The sequence below is a fragment of the Lolium rigidum genome, chromosome 7 (assembly GCF_022539505.1).
Source record: "Lolium rigidum isolate FL_2022 chromosome 7, APGP_CSIRO_Lrig_0.1, whole genome shotgun sequence".
NCBI lineage: Eukaryota > Viridiplantae > Streptophyta > Magnoliopsida > Poales > Poaceae > Lolium > Lolium rigidum.
Window position 1 is genome coordinate 57,095,863 of NC_061514.1, and position 16,082 is coordinate 57,111,944.

The following is a 16,082-nucleotide window of genomic DNA, read 5'->3' on the forward strand; positions in this document are numbered from 1 at the left end:
GCAAAATCCACATCGATTGTGTGGTCACAAACATGGATAGTTGTCCATTCCCCTACCCCCGTTCCAAATTAATTAGATACAACCGTATCTAGACAAAAGCTGTGTCATTTAATCTGGATCCGATGGAATAATTATTTAAAATTATTACTTAGCCATGTAGAATTGCCATTTTTGTTTCTTTCGCTCACATACAATAAATGTCCAATAGTAATGAATGAGAAATATCCCTACTTCACAGTGTAGCGCACATTAAGGTCGCAGGTTACGATTAGTGCGCACCTCTATTATTTTGATGTTTACCCTGTATGACATGACTGCATGCACACATTGATACGTGCAGAAGCTTAAAGCCAGATCATTTCTAAAGCGTATTGTTGGAACAGTTGTTCGATCTGTGCAAGAAGATCAAACTGAGCAGGGTATGCTGTATTGTCTGCCTTTTTTTTCTTTTCTTTTGGCTCGGCAGTTTGCTCCGTTGCTAATAGGTATTAGTTCTCTTTTTCTATCTTGCAGATATCAAAAATTTAGAAGCAGAGGTCCAGGGATTAGAAGAGCTTTCCAAACAGCTATTCCTTGAGATATATGAGCTCCGCCAAGCTAAGGTATTATTTGTGCACCTTCAGTCACAATGTTAAGATCAACAACCAATTAGTGGGATGTACCCTCTTCAGCTTCTAATTATTGTGGTGTTCCTATGAACACCTCGAAGTCGTGACCACCACTTGATCATCAAGGATTTAGTGAGACACATATGAGATCCAAAAGATATCAGAGCAGCATCATAAAGAAAATTTGCTCAATTTCATTGACCTCTTAGCTTGTAGATGAGTGTTCTTTGTGCTCTCCCTTCTAAAAGAGTATATTTCTTGTGGTGTGGATGTTGCCCCTTGATAATGTGATTGCACTTGACCTATCTTCGTTTAAAAATCATAGGACAGATATGTTCGAATCGATTCTATTAGTTTCAGGAAGAAATCATTGAGAAGGTTACTGTGCTGTTTGGTTGCATTCATTATTTTGTTCTTTTGCTTTGTGGAGTCACACATTTGTATCTCTTATTTCATTTTACAGCAGTCCCTACTATGCTAGTCATCGATAATTTCTTAGAATACCTGACCTTAACTTTTCTGCACAATTCTTCTTTTATTTTCCAGATAGCTGCTGCGTATTCTCGAACTTGGAGAGGACATTTTCAGAATCTTCTAGGATATGCTTTATCAGTATATTGTGTTTATAAGATGCTCAAGGTACTACTCGAGAATACATTCTGTTGTTTTGCTCAATGCATCTCCCTGTTTCATGTTATAAGCCATCTAATCTTTTCTTTTCCATGATATGTTATGCAGGGCTTGCAGAGTGTAGTCTTTAAAGCGGTACAGACCTCTTCATGTATTCATGGACCTGAAACCAGTTGCTCGCCATCTTCAATTCTTGAAATTTCATTATTCACCTACATTCTGTATTTCTTCCCAGGATGGCTCTGTTGATCCAGTGACCATGACAATTACCATTTTCTTGAGGCATTTTGATATCGGTATCGATGTCGCACTGTTATCACAGGTAGGTATGCCGAAGCTATAATAATCCCATAATGCATTTAGTATTACATCAGAACAACTAAATTAACTGTTTTGTATGTCAGTTGACCTGTTTCTGAAACTCTATTTAATGCATTATATCTACATACTCCTTGAGTCACACTGTAGGTTGTATAAGATCCCGTGCTAATCAAACATATTTTTGTTTACCATAAATATACAACAAAATATGAACATCTACAAGACCATTGATATTACTAAATCTATACTTCCATAATATATACTTCCTCCATGTAGATAAATGCGAACCTAGACAAAACTGCGACACTTAATTCTGAACGGAAACAGTAGTACTTAGTTTTATTTTCAAGTCATTCTCATAGAAATTGATGGTCAAAGTGACACCTTAATGTCCGTGTGAATAAGATGGCCTGCATTGTTGCCCAGCTGTGATATAATATTGATTATTGTGTTGCTGTATGTTCTCCATTCCTACTTGTTGACATTCTTACTTACATCTGTCCTTCTTTTGACTTGTGCTTTCAGTACGTATCTTTGATGTTCATTGGGATGTTGGTTGGCATATCTATTCGAGGTTTCCTGGCAAACGTTATGAAGGTCAGCAATTTTCTGGTTGCTACTTTTTATTTTGTACATATTGAGTTTTGGACTTATTCACAGTACCATCTCTACCTTAGTCTCTGATCCACAATGAGTGGTTAAAAAATGCTGGGAAAGTACTATGGATACATTACGTTTTCAACTACTTGTAATGCCGAAAGCCTTATTTGCCCACATGCATTTTCAGTTTAGTTAAAATAGACTTCCAGCTGTTGTCATAGTTCCCCTTGTCATGGAGCCAAATGTGATGCTATCGTGTCTCATTCCTGTGCAGTTCTTCTTTGCTGTTTCTAGAGTTGGGACTGGATCAACAACCAATGTCGTCCTCTTCTTATCTGAGATCATGGGCATGTACTTCATATCATCTATTCTTCTGATAAGGAAAAGCCTGGCAAATGAGTACAGGTATTCCGCTATTGCTTCAGACTGCTCTTCAAGTATACTGACCTGGCCTTTGTATCTGTTTTATTATTTTGTACTGAATTTGCTGCTTTGATTTTAAGTTTGCAACTGGGTTATATACTTTATCTCTACAGTTATGGACATAGGCACCATTGTGGGACCAAACGAACCTGATACCCTCTTTTGCACAATATGTTAAGATCTAAAAATTGAAATGTCATAGTACTTCCTCCGTTCACGATTATCTCGCGTTCTGGCTTTAGTCAAAATCAAACTTTACAAAGTTTGACCAAATATTTAGAAAAATATCAATATCTACAATATAAATCTATTGTATTAGAATCATCATAAAGTATACTTTTAAATTATATGCATTTAATATTTTGAATGTTGATATTTTTCCTTCTATTCCTGGTCAAACTTTATAAATGTTGACTTTGACTAAACCCAAAAATGAGCTAATTGTGAATGGAGGGAGAATATACGCACATTTTGATATATTTGTTCAACTGAGTATTTAAGGGGGTGGATATGCACTATACGTAGTAGTGCATATGACTTTTAGTTAAAGACAGGTTAGCTTTTTTCAGTCTCATAGTTTTCCCACTTCCACCACTCTCCTACCTGTAAGATGATGAGTGTGTAGTGAGAAAAGTGTATCAAGATGGCATAAGCTACAAGCACGTGAACTCATGTAGCATATCCATTCCGATACTTCCCAGTTGACTTTGCAAGAGTTGTGAGTTTTAATGAATAGTATATTTTGGATATGGAAGTATGATTCTTTGAACTTCTGGGTGTTATGTTCTGCAATCTTTGAACCAGATAATTGATGCTTGTTGATTCATGTTTGCTCAGGGTGATCATCACAGATGTTTTGGGTGACATTCAGTTCGACTTCTACCACCGGTGGTTCGATGCCATATTCGTGGCGAGTGCCTTCCTGTCCTTGCTTTTGATATCAGCCCAATACACCTCCCGGCAAGCAGACAAGCATCCGATTGATTGATGCATCTTGTCCCACTTGTGCATAGTGCTCTTTTTAACCACGATTGGTCCAAAGGTATGCGCCTGTACTTGTTGTTACTATATCAGTTGGATGTGCCAACTTTTGCTGATGTTTTCCTGCTCCTTTGTTCAGGTTGACCCATTCTTTTTGAAGGCATAGCTCGCGAAGGGGTCGTTTCTTAGGAGACCTCCACAAACACACACAGTAACGGAATATATAATACAGTACATCGGTTTAACTCGAAGGTGTCTCTTTGCTGTAAAGTACGTTTGCAAGCTGGGGTTGAATCATGGCTAACAGTTCCTCCACATCCAAGCCATCAGTGCTGGCCCTGAAGCAATCAGAAAAGATTTGCGTGCTGATGCTGCAATGCTTTTGCCAAGACAAGCGAGGATGCCGCCTCTTAATTAGGAATGATGTACCATGGTGTAAAATAGGTTTGAAATACTAGCGTGTTAGCTTGGTCTGCAGTTGATATGTGTACTTCCCACAATTCTTTGCGCTATGGTACGATATACTTACCACATCTATCAAGAAGATTATTATTTATTACTCAGATGATGACTAACTTCTCAGGCGTATATGTCGTAGAACCCCGATATTGCTTGTATCGTGATGTAAATAGGAAATCAATGTCTTGTTCATTCATAACCTCTTGCTTCCCTCTGGTCAGATTGAAATGCTGAACAAATAGTCTTGGCTCTCGTCACACAGTTGCATCGCAGTGCGCCGTTGCTACTCTAACAATTATTGGTGCCTGGTTGACAAGATTATTATTTATTACTCATGCTATCGCCAACTTCGTGCCGACTCCCCGTATGCTTGTATCCTGATGTAAATAAGAACAGAAATGTTCTGACGATGTAATTGTTCATCAAAAGTTGATAATCTCTTGTGTCTGTCTTGTACTGGTAGTACTTCCAGATTGGCGTGCTGAACAGATAGCCTTCTCTCTCGTCGCACTGCCGCATCACAGTGTGCCGTTGCTACTTCTAGAAATTCTTGGTGCCTGATTGGCAAGACCTAAAAGCAGCAGTAAATTTCTTGTGTACCTATGCCTGCATCCATTTTCCAGCTATAATAATATAATTATAGGAGTAGCTAGCTCGCCAAACAGAAGAGACGAGCGCGGCCAAGTACCGTGAAGCACATGGCCATATTTACGCATCCATCGATCCAGAACTGGGAAAGAAGAGCCTCGGTAGCACACTGCACACAACCTAGCTAGACCCAGAAAGCAGCACTATAGCATAGCAGCGCAAAGGATAGCTCACACAGTCACTCTAGCCACTGCGTCCATGGATGCGTATCTTCAAAGCTGCATCATCGCTGCCTGTGCCCCGGAAGTGGCGACCGATGTGTCCGACTTTTGTCACGCAAGCTGATATGTCCAGCACATCGCGAGGGAGGTTTGACAAAAGACAAATCTGCATGCCACACACTCATGATCGAGTGTTTGTGCATGCATGGCCTCATGCATGATCATGTAGCCTGTGGTACTACAAGGCGTGTTTAATTGCAGCGATAGGTGATAGCAGAAGCACGCGCGTAGCATAGGGCTCTCTTTGGCAGGAGCATCGGAGCAGCGTGTGCGCCAAAGCGAGAGCGAGCCAGTCGACACAGGTGGCTGCGCAACGACTTTCCATGTAGGGGCCGTACCCGTACGTTACGTGCTCGCGTGCCAGCCGAGACGCTCGGTCAATGCAATCGTGCTGGGCTGGAGGCATCCCCTCGAAATGGCGAGACCGGCCTGGCGGCTGGCGCCCGTCCGGCATGTACGTACCGTACGGGGTCAGAGCATGCCATGCCATGCACGCAGCAAGCTAACGAGCGAAAACCCATTCAGAAAGGAACCTGAGTCGAGCGACACAGGCGTCGATGAAGATCAGGTGGCTCGTTCCAGAGGCTCGCATGTTCATTAACAGCGCTCTAAAAGCTGCACGCACGTACGCGCGGTGCAGCCAATAGGACAACGCCGGCGCATGCACGTAGTGGCCATGCCCCATGAGCCATCGCCATCGCTGGATCTCGAGCGGTACAGCGTGGGTCAGTGCATCACCACCGCCCGAGAGCATTGCATATGCATTGACATTCCTGGACGGATCGAGAACCAAACCGGGTTGGGTGGTTAGGATGGGGAAGTTCTAGGCTTTGACGCTCGGCTCCGTTTTCGTCGAGAGCGAAACGTTTGCGGTAACTTTGCTAATCTCACTCACCGGCTCAGTCACTCGGAGCTGCTCATCGGGATATGATGTGGGTACAAAGGTATAGCATATGTATATATTTGTAACCGCTTGCGTCTACGCTGTTTTTAAGAAGAAAGAAACACCAACAGACATATCAGGGTGACGAGACACCGATACGTGTCTCCATGTCTCGTGCACACGTGCAGTGGCGAAGGACGGAAATAATGTGTGGTAGGATGAACTCTACAAAAATAATGCAAATACCACAATAGTCGTGTACAATAATCACTATTGGACAAGGTGACGCCTAGGTCATAAGCGGAAGTCTAGGGAGGGCAACCAATAAACTCTCTTTCCTAATAAGAAATCATGCCATATTTCAATGACATGCCAGCGTGCTATGCTCTAACTATTGTTGTTAGTAATTTACTCGTTTAATGTGTAGAAGTCCTAGGCAATGGCAGAGCTCTACATTATTTTGAAAATCATCCACAATTTATCGATAAAGACTTTTGAATATCCCTCGCTCAATGTAGTACATCATCAAGTCATCAAGAATCCATCATGGTTATCTTGTTTTGCAACTTGATCTTGATGATCTTCGTCGCCGATAAATTCCTTTTCAACAATTGTCGTCGCCATCAGTAAAAGTAAACCTAACAGAATTAGGCGATAAACCACATAGAACATTGAACCTAAAAGATGAGTCTCCCGATTCAATGGAAGAGAAATTCCAAAACACACTCTGAAGATAGTGACGGTCAAAATCGATGGTAATAGTCTATATATTGCAATGTATAAGGTATATGTACTTTAAAAATAATTAACCGTGAACAACTGGCGTCTTACACCCTTTTAAAAAATCCTATTTCGGTTTACCATTTCATCCATACTGAGGATTGTTATGTCATTTTCTGTGCAAATTAGCATCTTTCAACAAGTGCTCTCAAGTCTCAACCATCATTTCTCCAGTTGAGCAAACATGCGTTCAGATCTTTAATCAAAGACATTGATTAAATTCATAAAATTATGGTTTTAGACCAGTAGAATATACAGAGTCAAAATAGACCATGAAACATAATCCATCATCCCTGTCCATCGCATATCAAGAGTTGGTCTCAGCCACACATTCCATTTTTTTAATAATGGGCGCTTTATTACTCATAGAAAGCAATTACACCCGACTTATGCATAGCTTAGATGCACACAACCGTTTAAAGAGTCTCAAAATTCTGGAGAGCTAAAAAAGGCGAATTACATATCAGACATGAGGAAATGTAAAACACCTAAGGTGAAGGCGGAGGCCCAGTCTGTAGATTATGCTGCCACCCATGTAGGAAAAAAGTATCCCTCGCCGTGTCCTCCAACTGTGTACAGACCTCCGTAAACAGGTCACGGTTCTCCACCTTCTGCAGCGTAGACCACGAACGGAGAGTAGCGGTACATATGTAGATAACCTGCAAGAGAGAACAATTCTTATCATTAAAAACTTTGTCATTTCTACACAGCCATTGCGACCAATAATGGCAAGCGCTCCCACCCTAATAAACGTTCTAAATCTGTGATCGATCCCGTGAAGCCAATTACCGAAGATGTTGGTCACACTAGTCGGGGGATACAGATCAGAAGCTACTTGGATGCATGACCATATAGATCTGGCAAAGCGGCATTGGAAGAGCAAGTGTTTAATCGTCTCATCGTGTTGATAAAAAACACACCGTGTACTCCCATGCTAGTTGCGTTTCACAAGATTATCTTTGGTTAGGATTACTCCTCGACGTAAATACCAGCCAATTTTTTTTTTAATTTTGAGCGGTATCTTCATCTTCCAAATCTTCTTGTTTTTATCGACTAGTATATCGGTTGGGTAATGGCATTGTACAATGAACTTACAGAGAATTTTTAATTGGATTGTAAGTTCCAACGAAATTCATCTTGCCTTTCAGAGTCAGCTGGATGGATTCCAAACGCAGTAGTAAGGCGTTCCATGCAAGAAGTCTCGGACCGATTAAATCTCATCTAAACGTCACAGTCGGAGGTGAGGTTGCCATTACTAATGCAATTGTATCACTTTTGCGACGAACAATGTTGTATAACGCTGGATATTGTTCCATGAGAGGCTTATTCCCTAGCCATGTATCCTCCTAAAACCGTATCTGCTATCCATCCTTAATAATGAAAGTACCATATCTGAAGAAAAATTTCTTTGTTGCCATTAGGCCAGCCCAAAAATGCGAATCTCCCGGTTTCCAAATGACCTAGGATAGCACTTTGTCGCCGATGTACTTTCTTCTAACCATGGTCTGCCATACGCCATCTTCGGTAAGTAGCTTAAAAAGCCACTTACCTAGCCACACATTCCATAAGCTGGCAAAAAATACCTTCCTAAAATACCCCACCCAAGACGTTGTTTAGAGTTGGATTTTGTAAAGTTGAGAACTAGATATGGCAAAGAGAAAGGTTTTGTGCAAAAAACAAGTACTCTAATCAATCCATATTATTTGATGCAAAAATAGATGTATCTACAACTAAAATATATCTAGACACATCTATATTAACAACAAATAATATGAATTGGAGGGAGTATAGCTTTCTCAAGCAGTTTTCGGCCACTTATGGCCACTTAAATTGTTTAGGAAAACACATACATCTAAAATATTTCGTAAAAAATCAAGGCTGCCCTATCTTAACCTACTGTTGGGAGCTCCGACGTGCGTGCATGTCATCCACCACCGTGTTTGCGGGCCTATACTTGGCTGGGCGCGCGAGCTTGGAAGCTCGGTGGCTGGACTGGACAAGGCGCGGCGCTGCATTGTTTGCCTCTCTCAGTTCAGGGACGTCTCAAATCAGTCACTGGTTAGACGGCGGAAGCGAGCTTTGGAGGCTTGGAGTCTCTGATCAATCGGGAGCGAGCTAGAAACAGGCCTGGTGATGGATCCATGGATGGAGAGGCGGAGATGGATGGACGTGGAGTCGACTTCACTAGACTCGACTGGACCGGACTCGAGTGGCCTTTTCCCAAAGGCTGCCGCTCACATACTCACATGAGCACAGATTACAGACCCATCCCTTCCTCCCCACACCACACTGGGTTCGGTGCATCGTGCCGCGCTAGCTGCCGCGCGCGTGCCTTTCCTCAAAGATTTTCTCGCCTGCTGCTAGCTAGTAGCTTTCTCGTCGGAGGAGAAAAACCTCGATCTGTCCGCTCCACGAACACGCCCCCGTCTGGTCGTTTTCCCTGGCCGTCCTCTCTCTTTGGCCGCGTGCCAAATCAGAGAGAGTAATGGCTTCCAAAAGAGAGAGAAAGAGTAATGGCTTCGTGCCTTCGTCTACATTGCAGCTGCCGTTTTATACGCCCTACAGCTGCGTTTGAGCTCCGAACGGGGAGAAGAAGAAGAAGAAGAAAGAGAGAGAGCGATGGATTGGTGACAGAGCTCCGCACAGTGGCCTACATAGCCTAGCGGATATGGCACTCGCGCATTTGCATTAGCATTTCCAGGTCGATCAAGCCCGGCCCGACACGATCCATAAACTCGATCGGAAGAAAAAGGGCCCGAGGCCGGGCTTCATAAGGCTGCGCGGCCCGTACGTGCCGACGTGCCAGCTGATTTGCCACTTTGACCGCGCGCGGGGACTCGAGCCCAGACGATTGAGCTTGCGAGTGCCGTGATGATGCGCTGGACGGGACGGGATGGGATGATGGGAGCCTGGGAGGCATCAAAATGCGGGACGATCCATCCATCCAATGCTGCTCGCCCAGCTGCCTGCTGCTGCTTCGTCCCAGTTCATCCGTGGCCGGGAAAGAGAGGCCGCCACTTGTGCGAGATGAACCCACAGAGCATGGTGGCACCATGGCAGGGGAATCTGCTTTCGACTGCGCGATCGATGCGAGACGTACTCATCGGGATCAGAAAACATTTCCGTTCGGGACTTGTGAATTACAGTTCGGTTTGATCCATGGTCGCTTGCACGGCTCAACTCTTTTCTTACTCGTCAGGTTATTCTATTCACAGTTTCATACTTCTTCCAGAATGAAAATGTAGTCGCGATAGCTTGAAACAATGAAGGAGAACGAAACTCCAACAATTCCATGCATCTCGGGAGAGCCTCGTGGGAAGGGAATGCGATTAATCGAGACCCTTGTCCCCATGGCAGCGTACGTAAACTCCCTTTTTATTCAGTCACCCCAAGGAACTACTGTTCAATCACTTTGCTCTTTAGCTTTTGCTACTGTCCTACCAAGTATGCACTGCCCGACGCTTTCTCAAGAAACTATGCGGATCGTTCATCAAGCGAGATCAAATAAAGCCCCCAAACGTATCGCTGCAGCTACTGTTCTCTCTCTCGTCCTCCATTTGAACTTTAAGCTTGGGGTAAACATAAGATGAGACACCATTTTTAGCATATTTAATGTTTTGTTTCCTTTTACCCAGTGGTCACTGTGCTGTTATCTGCACAGTACTACACTATATACTGTTCCTTCAAGCACCAGCCGCAGTGCCGAACGGCCACTGCGCCACGCTATATTTTGCTACAATGTATGCACGATTGCAGTGGGTTGTGCCCAAAGAAGAAGAATCCAAATTTTGGCACTTCACGCAGTGGTGAGTTGTGATTATTTGGAAGCAACCAAACTACCCCATAAGGAGAAAGTTGCAAAATTAAACGGCTAGAAAGTATGGAAGCAGCCAAAATGCGGTTAAGAAATGCTGGGAAACAAAATCGCAGTGTGGCACCAACCGTCATAAGTAAAAAAGAAGACAAAAATCTAAAGAAATAAACAATATCGCATACGTGGCACTCAACGGCCATAACAGAAATGCATGAAAGGGTAAAAAAGACGAAATTAAAGCACGCAAGTAGCCAAATGCAGCGGTGAGTTGCGAGTATTTGGAAACAACCAAACCATCATAATGAGAAGGTAGACAAAAGGTCAAAAAAAATATGGAAGCAACCAAAATGTGGTTGGGAAGTGCAGAGAAACAAAATCGCATACGTGGCACGGAACCACCATAAATTAAAAAGAAGACAAAAGCTTTAGAAAACAAACAACATCACATATGTGGCACTCGGTTGTCACAAAACTAATCTAGGAAAGAGTGAAGTAAAGATGAAATTAAAGCCGCCAAGTAGCCAACAGTGAGCTGTGAATATTTGGAAACAACCAAACCATCATAAATAGAAGGCAGAAAGATAAAAAAAACGAAGCAACCAAAATGTGGTTAAGAAATGATGAGACGAAATAAAATTGCATGTGTGCCACGAAACTATCATAAATAAGTAAAATAAGACAAATGCTTAAGAAATAAACAACATTCATATGTGGCACGCAACTGTCACAAAAGAAAGTAGGGAAACAGTAACAAGGTAGTTAAGAAATTGAAAACAACCAAATATGGTTAAGAAATGTTGGAAAACAAAATCGTATTGTGGCACGAACCGTCATAAGTAAAAAAGAAGACAAAAGCTAAAGAAAAAAACAATATCACATACGTGTCACTCAACAATCATAAAAGAAATGCATGAAAGGGTAAACCAAAGATGAAATTAAAGCACACAAGTAGCCAAATGCAACGATGAGTTGTGAGTATTTGGAAACAACCAAACCATCATAAAGAGAAGAAAGAAAAAGGTCACCAAAGATGGAAGCAGCCAAAATGTGGTTAGGTAATGTAAAGAAACAAAATTTCATATGTGTCATGGAAGCGTCATGTATTAAAAGAAGATAAAAGAGTTAGAAAAAACAATATCACATACATGGCACTCGACTGTCACAAAACAAATCCAGGAAAGAGTAAATAAAAGATGAAATTAAAGCTGCCAAGTAGCCAAGTGGGCGTAGCGGCGAGTTGTGAGTATTTGAAAACAACCAAGCCCACATAAAGAGAAGGAAAAAAAGGTTAAAAATATATGGAAGGAGCCAAAATAGTTAAGAAATGATGGGACGAAATAAAATTATATGTGTGGCACGAAACCATCATAAATAAAAGTAAGACAAAAGCTTAAGGTAAAAACAACATCGCATATCCAAATTTCAACCGTGAGTAAATCTGATCGTGAGGAGCTGGTTTTCTATGGAGGAGGAGATCTGAGTAGATATTTGTGTTCAGATAGGCGCACACCTAATGCAGTTGAAAGAGCAAGGTCTATATCCCGTGTTTTGTGTGTTTGATAACAACACTTGAATGAATTTAACCGTGTGCAAAGATTGTCTTTGATAGATTTGCAGGTGTACGGTGCCCTCGCTGAACACGTCATGATCGGAAGACTGGATCGTAGCTTATAGGTTTTCTAGTTTTGTGTGTGTGTCGCGAGGTGACATGGTTGGAGAGGAAAAGAGGAAAAAGCAGTTTCTGCCTGACCGGTACTACCGGTACCAGGAGCGGTAGTACAACTACCCTACTGGTACCGCCCCGCAGTACCGCTCTGGAAGATTGCACTGAAAAGTCCTACAGAGAGCCTTACGGTACCTCTACGGTACCTTGTACCGCTTGAGAGCGGTAGTACCGCCTCGGTACCGCTTAGGAACCGTAACGCAAGTTACGGCACCACCGTTGTGGTACCGCTTAGGTACCGCGCGAGGGTCCAGGGACTCACAGAGGTTATTGCGGTACCTCAAGCGGTACCGCAAGCGGTTCTACCGTTGTGAGTCCACGTGGCTAAATCTGTGGGGGATTTCGAATCCAGAGCGGTACTACTGCTTGCCAAAGCGGTAGTACCGCTTGTGCGGAAACAACACATAACAGTTGGATTGGAGGGGCCCTATAAAAATGCCCCTTCTTCCTCAGCCCGTTTTTAGCTCTTCTCTCTCTCTCTCTCTCTCCTCCATTGTTGCTGAGCTCAAACCTTTAGGATCTCCCCACCTATCCAATCAATCTTGCCCAAATTTGGAGGAGTGGTGGAGGAGGCCCCGATCTATAGTTCTACCAAGAGAGATTTCACCAATACTTGCTAGTCCTTAGTGGATCTTGGTGTTAGGGTTCCTATGGTGGGATCTTGGAGGAAGTGCTCCTATGGAGGCTAGCTTGGAGTTGTGCTAGCCCCATTGGGTGTTGGGAGCCTCCTAGTGTTGTGGAGCTCGCCCCAACCTTGTGAAGTAACCACCACCTCGACTGGTGCCTTAGTGGAGAAGGGGGAGTCCCTTTGTGGAGCTCTCTCGAGGAAGAAGGTGAGACCTTCCTTCGTGGTGTGGCCGCCTAGCCTCTTGTGTGAGACTAGCACCTCCTCAACGTAGACGTACTCCCTTTTTATGGGAGAAACTGCGGGAAACAAACCTCGCCTCGTCTCCGCGCCCTCCGGTTGTCTCGCTCCTTATCTTTACTATCATGCTTGGTTCCTTTGCTTGTTGCACTAGACTAGGATCATACTAGGATCACCTCTAACATCAAAGCTATCAACTTTACTTAAAATTGAAAAAGGATAAAAATTGCATAACGACCATTCACCCCCCCTCTTGTTCGCTACAATCCATTAAATTGGTATCAGAGCAAGGTTTTCTTGCTCGGGCTGTACCGCCTATGAAATGGCCGAACAAGAGAAGGTTGTGAATGGTTCCCTTCCCGGTGAGCAATCACCTCCACCATCAATCGCCGATAGCACACCGGCTACTTTGGATGACCTCAAGAAATTGGAGTCATCCATTGTAAGTCAAATGAAGGCTATGATGATGGAGTTGATTGCTCCAAAACCAACCCCATCATAGATCATAAGGCGGAGTGCCGATATTTCCCCACAACAAGTTAACACCTTTCCTCTTGGTGATTTTGTCGCGCAATCGACAAAACCACCTCAAGAGGGGGAACGTGGGGATGTCGGCACTTCTTCAAAAGGGAAGGAGGAGCCAACGGTTGCGGAACATTTGAAGGGTAATCATGCGGTGCCACCACCAAGTGATTACACCATAAATGTTCCAATCCCTATGCCACATATCTTGTCTCATGGTTCACCACCGCTACTTGAATCCAATAGCTTTGAAAATTGGCAGTTCTTAATGCGTTCTCATGTGTGCAGCGCCTCCACCGAGCTTTGGCGGATCATTGAGGAAGGTTACTCACCACGAGATCCTAGCAACTTGACAAGAAGAGAGGTGGTGGATGACCAACTCAACGCCACCGCCATCAACATGATCCACATGGCCGTCACGCCAAAGGACCGCGCCCATATTCGCTCGCTCAAAACCGCCAAGAAAGCATGGGATAAACTCGACAAGCTCTTCCTAGGGAATGAGAGCATCCAAAGCTCTCGCTTCGATGAAGTGAACAACATGGCCGACAAGTTCGTCATGATTGAAGGAGAATCTCCCGAAGAGATGTATCGGCGCCTCATTGCTCTCGCCGTACAAATGCAAGATCTCGAAGCAACTTTTGTGGATGACCATTGGATCAAGAGGAAATTCTACAACGCTCTCCTCCCTTATGAGGAAGTCAAGTTAACGGCCATCCAACAAAATGCCTCCTTCCGCGCTATGACATCCGATGAAGTCCTTAGTAAAGTCATCGCTTTGGACATCTCCAAGAAGAATGCGGAGGATCTTGTTGCACGTGCTCACAACACCCGCAAGCCCATCCTCGCCTTGAAGATGAAGGAGCATAGAGCAAGTGAAAGTGATGAGGATCCCATTGAGTGGAGCCCGGATGATCTCAAGATGAACTACCATGAACACATGGCCCTCGCCGCCAAGAGCTTTTGGGATGGGAACAAGACTAGCAACTTAAGACCAAGAAGATACTTGCCTCGTGACTCTTCAAGATATTCCTCCAAGAGCCCAAGGGAGGAGCAAAGGGGGAGAGCATGCTACATTGCGGCGACAAAAGTCATTTTGTTGCGGATTGTATCTTTGAGAGAAGAGAAGACAATGGTGGAAGGCTCGTTCGAAAGGACAAGTTCAAATCCCTCTCCAAAGGATTCTCCAAGTTCTCCTCCAACTCCAGTGACTCCAAGGTCTCCTTCACCAAGAAGCCTAGATCTTTCATCATACGTGAGGAGTACTCCTCCGATGAGGGTGAAGAGCGTGAAGACAAGGGCTTGAACATGGAAGAAGAGGGAGTGGCCGCCATCGCCATCTCCACTCCCTCTGTCTCCCTCTTCGACTCTCCAAATGAGAACCTCGTCGTCAACAACTCTCGTTGCCTTGTGGCAAAGGTATCATTGGAGGTTGTTGATGTGGGCATAATCCTTCGGGTACTCGACATTGCCATACCCGGAGCAGGTTATCAAGATGGACCAGCACAAGGACTCGACAAGCTGGACCTGCAAGCGTTAACAACTTGGACTACAAGGAAAGAAGACTCCAATATGAATCCTACTAGGACTCTTGTAAACCCTAGCTTGGATGATATATAAAGCCAGGCAGGGCACCCCTTAGGGACACGCATATTCAGAAACATAGATCATAGAGGCGACACGCCTAGGCATCGCAACCCGCAGATTAGAACTAGACTAGATCCAACAACTCCGCCTATGGCGGCCCCCTGTACACATATATTCATATAGTGGATTGCTAGCAGGACGTAGCGATCCTCCACCGCGGGGACGTGAACCTGGGTACGTCGTGTACCGCCTCGCTCCCGGAACTTCAGTCGTCGCCTTTCTCTAAAACCCAAGCCCCTCATGGTGGGCATTGCCGAGGAACCGCCTCGTCAATTGGCGCCGTCTGTGGGAAACGCGGCGACTGGATTTCGTCATCCGGGCGGGATTCTTCGTCTACGTCGGCGGCCAGAACGCATCTGGCAAAATTCATCTATACCAAGCATGATCAACCTCATCAAAGACGTCATGGCAGCAGTTGAATCGGCGAAACCAACAACTCACGCATACTGGCATGTATGGCTCCATGCAGACGACAGATAAAAAGAAAGAACTTAGCAGAAATCAACCAGAGAACAAAGTCGGCGGAACCATGCCGAGATATCCAAGTTTGCGATGCAAAAAATCCAAACGCTGGGAAGAGAAAGCGTAAAAACGATCAGATCAATCTACTGATTGGGAAAGTCAAGAGGAAAAAGCTATTTGTGTTTGCTGCTTCAAGTGAATCAAGCAATGAAATTCAAGTCATGGGTCGGCAGCTCCAACCATGGCCTCTGCCACCAACGAATTCTCCGCCAATACTGGATCGGTTGTGACATGCAGGTCACGTGTGAAGATAGAATATCGGATCCAGACGCACAAGTCCTAGGCAAATAATCTTGTTCCGATTCAGATAACCAAGTTGCTCTATGAAGACAAAATACAAGTTGATACACGCTTCTGCGCGAAGATGAATTTTGAAGAAAAGGCCATAAAATAGGGCACTACCAGGAGCTGACAAGGAAATAATTATGGCGACTG

General features: G+C 44.1%; 1 protein-coding gene across 1 annotated transcript; it reads left to right on the top strand.

Moving 5' to 3' along the window:
- Positions 1 to 340: 340 nt before the first annotated feature.
- On the top strand, positions 341 to 4,218 carry LOC124674028 (GPCR-type G protein COLD1; the record flags this gene model as incomplete). Its single annotated transcript, XM_047210065.1, is given in 9 exon segments — positions 341 to 419; positions 514 to 602; positions 1,155 to 1,247; positions 1,347 to 1,373; positions 1,474 to 1,560; positions 2,085 to 2,156; positions 2,434 to 2,564; positions 3,420 to 3,624; positions 3,703 to 4,218. Coding segments are annotated over 8 exon segments (729 nt in total), but the record flags the coding sequence as incomplete, so codon positions are not given.
- Positions 4,219 to 16,082: the final 11,864 nt, after the last annotated feature.